Source organism: Phacochoerus africanus, chromosome 5 (genome assembly GCF_016906955.1).
Source record: "Phacochoerus africanus isolate WHEZ1 chromosome 5, ROS_Pafr_v1, whole genome shotgun sequence".
NCBI classification, from domain to species: Eukaryota; Metazoa; Chordata; class Mammalia; order Artiodactyla; family Suidae; genus Phacochoerus; species Phacochoerus africanus.
The window spans coordinates 112683038-112689037 of NC_062548.1; the positions used below are offsets into that span (position 1 = coordinate 112683038).

General features: G+C 51.8%; 1 protein-coding gene across 1 annotated transcript in view; it reads left to right on the forward strand.

Annotated features, from left to right (window-relative positions):
* Positions 1 to 5656, forward strand: part of CAPN14 (calpain 14) — a 29786-nt gene extending 24130 nt beyond the window's left edge. The window contains exons 17-21 of the mRNA XM_047779228.1: positions 585 to 653; positions 1552 to 1630; positions 2200 to 2316; positions 2644 to 2699; positions 4998 to 5656. Of these exons, the coding sequence (XP_047635184.1) occupies positions 585 to 653; positions 1552 to 1630; positions 2200 to 2316; positions 2644 to 2699; positions 4998 to 5024 (348 nt within the window). The 3' untranslated portion in view covers positions 5025 to 5656. The remainder of the gene's footprint in view (positions 1 to 584; positions 654 to 1551; positions 1631 to 2199; positions 2317 to 2643; positions 2700 to 4997) is intronic.
* The last annotated feature ends 344 nt before the right edge of the window (positions 5657 to 6000 follow it).

Genomic DNA, 6000 nt, shown 5'->3' on the forward strand with positions numbered 1-6000 from the left:
CATAACAGGGGGAATTAATATCTATGCCACCCAGCAGGTGACATGAAGTATATATAGCTCAGTACCAGGCCCACCCTCAGGGCTCAAAGAGGTGGCATGTGGTGGTATTTTTGACCCAGTCTCTCTGATGCAGGGGTACTTGAACATGGTCTACAGGCCAACCATTAAGCCTTTAGCTTTTCATAAAGTGACTAAATATAACGGGCATCCTCAGCCACCCTGCACCTGCTGACTCCTTCCACAAGTTGGTTTTGCCAACAATGAAAGAGTTACTATTTTTATTTAAATTGCATCCAGTTGGCCATGTCAGGATACCCTGCCTCATAAATGGTAGCTGTTGCCATGACCATCATCACTGCCATCCTCTCCTCCCAGCGCTGCTGTGTTCCAGGTCATTCTGTCCTCTCCTGGCCAGGGCGAGGGAACCGTGGGCTGGACTGAGCAGCCTGGGGGAGGCCAACTGGGGATGTGTGACGTTGAATGGGGCCATCCCAGGTTGCACGCTGCTCTGTGAAGGGCCCATCACTGCCTCTAGAGGTGTGGGTGAAACTCCCCTGGTGGCCGTGACCTTAACCCTGCATCAGCTTAATGCATCTGGCACCATGGGTATCCAGGAATTCAGGCACCTGTGGAAACAGCTGATGCTCTATCAGGTAAGAACAAGTGTTCACACTGCCTCCCCTGGGATGGAGTAGAGATTGCAATTCTGCAAAGCTGTCTAAGTTACTTCTCTCCCTTTCAGCCCTTTCTACCCAACCACTTACTCAACTTAGCTAATGGCCTTTTAGTGATTCCTCCTTTCTCTCCTGGCCTGTTGCCATAGACTTCTGAGCATCCAAAGCACACAGCTGATCATGTTGCTTCCTTACTACAAGCTTTTTTAGACTCCCCGTGACCTTCCGATCAAGGCATGGCATTTAGAGTCCTTCATAAATCCGTTCCCTCCTATTTTCCAAGCATTACTCACAATTCTCCTGAGTCATAAAGTTGGAAGCCCTTCAGAATTTGGATAATATGATTGGATTAAACCCATTTACCCATACCTGGGCTGTCCATCCCCTGGGATAGAAAGACCACCCCCTCTCACAAGCATTAAGGGGGACTGGGAGAAGGGGTGGGACCCTGGCATGACCGCCCCCCACCTCTTATCCCAGTAGCCAACCTGCAGGTGGAGCCTCATGCTCAATAGTCCTGCAGCCTTGGAATTCCTGTTGTGGCTCAGCAGTAATGAACCTGACTAGTATCCATGAAGAAGAGGGTTCGATCCCTGGCCTTGCTCGATGGGTTAAGGATCCAGTGATGCTGTGAGCTGTGGTGTAGGTCACAGACACAGATTGGTTCTGGTGTTTCTGTGTTGTGGCATTGGCCGGCAGCTACAGTTTGGATTTGACTCCTAGCCTGGGAACTTCCCTATTCTGCAGGTATGGCCTTAAAAAGACCAAAAAAAAAAAAAAAAAAAAGTCCGGCAGCCTTGACACTGGGGCCTGAGGGACCCTTAGGCAGAGCCTGGAAATGCCTGGCTTCCTTAGCCTTTGTGTGGGTTCTTTACAGAAGGTTTTCCATAAGCAAGACACTCACCGGTCAGGATCCCTGAACTGGGCCCAGCTGCGAGCTGCCATGAGGGAGGCAGGTAGGCGTGGAGGTGGGGTGGGGATTGGGGGGAGCTGGTGCTGTGGGGCGGGTACAGAGGCCCCAAAATGAGGATCTGCAAACAACTAAAATATTTATAATGATCGCTCTAATCACAGCTAACATTTATTGAGGGTTGGCACATCCACACTTCCATTTAATCTTCGCCAACACCCTGTTATAATCCCCACCTTATAGAGGAAGAAATTGGAGCTCAGAGAAGTTAAGCAACTTACCTGGGGCTTAAATCCAGGACTCCCAGGCTCCAAAGCAGATGCCCTTGACCACTAAGCAGGCTGTCTCCTGCCTTGAAGGACAGTAACCCACTTGATAGAAAGATCCTCATGCTGGTTGCCTAGGGGACGGGGATGGAGACTGGAGATAAAATAAAATTAATATGCTAAGTAATTAAACAGTTCACAGTGAAGCCTGTAAAAAAAAAAAAAAAAAGATCCCATGCTCTTAGGATTCAGGTCTCAGAAGCACAGGAACAGTTTAGGAGCCTCAGGTGGGAGGGGATCTGGGTGCGAGGTCCCCAGCACCCATGGTGGGAGGCTGTGTCCGATGCAGGAATCGTGCTCAGTGGCAACATCAGCCAGCTGATGCTCATCCGCTACGGTGGCCCTGACCTCCAGATGGACTTCGTCAGCTTTGTCCACTTGATGCTGCGTGTGGAGAACATGGAGGGTGAGCTGGTTGGGGGGGGAGTGGATTGCCCCCTTGTCTTCAGTTCCAGCGGCCAGGCGCCTGGGAACCCTGGATGCATCTACGGCACCTAATTTCTGCCCTACCTATTCCAGGGCTAAGGGTGGAGGCGGCTTGTTTAGAATAAGTGGGCCACATGTGGTTGCCCAGAGGTCGAAACTGGCTTCCCTGGTGAGGGGATTTATGGGAGGAACTGGTCCCTAATGTTTCCAGCTCTCTCTCTCTCTCACACACACACACACACACACACACACACACACACCCCACACACACATGTCAGCTGCCTTCCCTTCTGCTGCATTTTCACAGATGTCTTCCAAAACTTGACCCAAGATGGCAGAGGGATATACCTCCGGAAGCCAGAGGTAAGACCTTCTCCACGAGGTTGACGCGTCATCTTCGGGAGCAGTGGCCACTGCGGGTCCAGGGTCTGATGAAGGAGGAGGGTCCTGGGGGCCCTTTGTTCCGCTGTGTTGAGGAGGCAGCACTGTCTTCATTGCACTCTTTTAGTCACACATCAAATGTTTCCAGGCCCCGCTGGGTGCCAGCCACCTGTGAAGGGGACAGGAAGCCGACTCTGTGTACCCAAGAGCTGTGATCATGCTGTGCGGCGTGACAGCAGTCCTTGTTTAGCTCTGCAGTCCCGTGGCGGGGTTGGGGAGGGGGCAGGCAGTCCGCGGCTCTCAGCTGGCTCACGCAGCGATGGGCCAGCTGAGCTTTGCTGGGGCCCCTTGCCTGAGGATGCTCTGGCCAGGCCTGCCCTTCTCAGCACAATGGTAGAAGCACAGGGGAGCTGCTTAAACACACAAGGTCTCTGACACCAGGGCTCCATCTGGCAAACGTTGCCTCGCAACTCATTCTCCTGTCCAAGGCAAGCCACACGGCCAAGGCCACCTCCTCTCTGTCATGGGAGGAACCTTATCGTCACTTGCAGAGGGCGTGCACACAGAGAGGAGTGGAGACCTGGGCCAGCAATGAGCTCAGACCATCACAGGAGCACTGGTCTAGATAGAACCTTCCACAAAGACCTTTCAGGAGGAGGTAACCTCGAAGTTGTCACCTCCAAGATGAGAAAAAGCCAGCCAGGCAGAGTAGAGAGTAGGAAAGGCCCCCCCTGGAGGGAACAGCATATGCGCTTCGGGCTGGAATGTAGCAGGGATGGAAACCAGCTCAAGAGGAGCCTGAGGAGGTCCTATCAGATCAGGTAAGACGTGCAGGCCGTAAATAAACCTCCTTTCCCATGTGGCAGGGATTCTAGCCTTGTCTCTGTGCCCTCCTCCTGAATCTCTGACAAAGCCCTGCACACAGTAGGCGTTGACTAGCTACTGCTACACAGTAAGTGTTTGTTGAATGAACTAGGTGATAGGCTGAGGAGAAAACAACGCTGAGTCTGACACCGATGGTCTTCCCTGACCATTCAGGCTGCATGGACTTGTTGAGCACCTGCTATAGGCAGGTGGGGTGCCAGGTGGTGTTCGCTGCGCAGACATTGGACCCTGGAGTTGAACGATGCACCCTTTCTTTCTAAAACACGTCCTCTGTTTGGGCTGCTTAGAGAGGGACTAGGAAGAGCTGGGGTTTCTTCTGTGACCTCAGATGTCCATTTTATCGACTACCCTTCTGAGATATAGGGACCCTCAGTATGTTCTACCCTCAGTCCCTCCCGTATTTGAGTGGGAAGGTGGGATGCAGCGAGAGGGGCAATGGTGGGAATCTTTGGAGCTCCTCCCCTGGGTCACCTTCTGATCCCAAGTCATCCTTCCACAGCAGCAGACTCAGAGCTGAGAGAGCAGGACATCAATGTGGCCATTGACCCAGGACAGCCCACTGCCTGAGCAGACTCCTAAAAGCATGTGCTAGCATGGAAGGAGAACTGGATTGAGAGCCAGATCGAAGCCTTAGCCCTCCTTGTTACCACATGTGGGGCTGTCAGCAAATCACGTTACGTCTCCGGGCCTCACGTCCCTATGGGTGAAGTGAGCCAGCTGGGCGAGGTGGTGTCTAAGATCCTCTCCTGCTCTGACCACCCCTGGTTCCTTGAGGAAATCCTCAAGGCCGTCCAAGGAGGTCTACAGGGAGTGGCAGCCAATTTGTCAGAATGTCACTCTGGGGTTTTCTCTGCCACCCCTGATAACTTCATCAACATCATCTTCATCCTCACCAGCCATCGGTGTCACCATTTTTATGTCATTTCCCCTGTATGAGATAGAGGGACTGCGCATCACACCCACATAAAACTGTCCGACAAATGGGCCCATAAATGTGAACATGTAGAATCTGCTCTAGTGGATTTCTGCTGCCCAGTCAGTCCACGTACCTGCACAGTGTTGTTCTGAAGAGGCCAAATTGAATTCATGGGGGAAAATTGCATTGGGAATTGAATATGGAATCAGCTGTATCTTGGCTATCATCATTCACGGGCACCGTGAGAAGTCAAGGTTGATTATATTTCAGGTTGATTTATACTTACTCCCAGATGGCGTGGTCCCTCTGGCTAAATCATCCATTAATGTCCTGTCTCTGTGGCTTCCTGGGAGTGAGGAGGAGGAGGCCCCAAGTCCTGTGTCAGGCTCTAGGACCTGGTGACTGAGACATGGAGCACCTTAAACTGAATGCCGGGGATGGATCTGAGGAGACCAGAATTTGCTTCCCCTTTATTTCAGTGGCTGATGATGAGTCTATACTCCTGAGAAGGCTGGAGGCTCATCGGCCCTCACCGAGGACTCCACATACTGCCCAAGGGTGGCCTTGGGCTGAGACCAGTCATACTCAACTCACCTATAGTCCTTCAGGACCACATCTCCCGCCATCACCTTCTCATCTGCAGAGGCTTCTCTTCTGCAGATCTCTCCTTTGGATGGCCAGCCTGCAGAAAGGGAAGGAAAGTCATAAAGACTGATTGCCTCGGACTTGTGACGACCGGCTCTCTTTCCTTGTGACCGCAGTTTTGTCACAAGCAGAGAGGTGGCCTAAGCAATTTGACTCTGGGGTTTGTGTGCTTACCTTCATGCAATACTGCCTCCATGGGTGTCCAACCTCAATGACCTTGGACTTGCCAAGTGTCACCCCATTTAGGCTTATGGTCTAGGTTTCAAGATCTGAAGATGGAACGATATGTTCGTAGACATCTGTACCCACATCTATAAATTGGTTTAGGCATAGGTTTAATTTTAACTGTCTGGGGAGTGGAATGGGGATAGATTGAGCTTCCAAGAATACAGAAAATAGAACTGGTAGATCCAGTTGGGATGGGCTGGCTCTGTCATCTGAGGCACTGGGTGATCTTCTGCTAACAATAATCCCCAGGTGATTGGGTCTGGGGGGGGGGGTTTCCAGTGGATTTAAAACATTAGACTTTTTTTTTTGTCTTTTTTTTTATATTTCTTGGGCCGCTCCCACGGCATATGGAGGTTCCCAGGTTAGGGGTCGAATCGGAGCTGTAACCACCGGCCTGTGCCAGAGCCACAGCAACTCGGGACCCAAGCCGCGTCTGCGACCTACACCACAGCTCATGGCAACGCCGGATCGTCAACCCACTGAGCAAGGGCAGGGACCGAACCCACAACCTCATGGTTCCTAGTCGGATTCGTTAACCACTGCGCCACGACGGGAACTCCAACATTAGACTTCTTAAGGGCTTTCTGTATATGTTGGGCGTCCATCTGT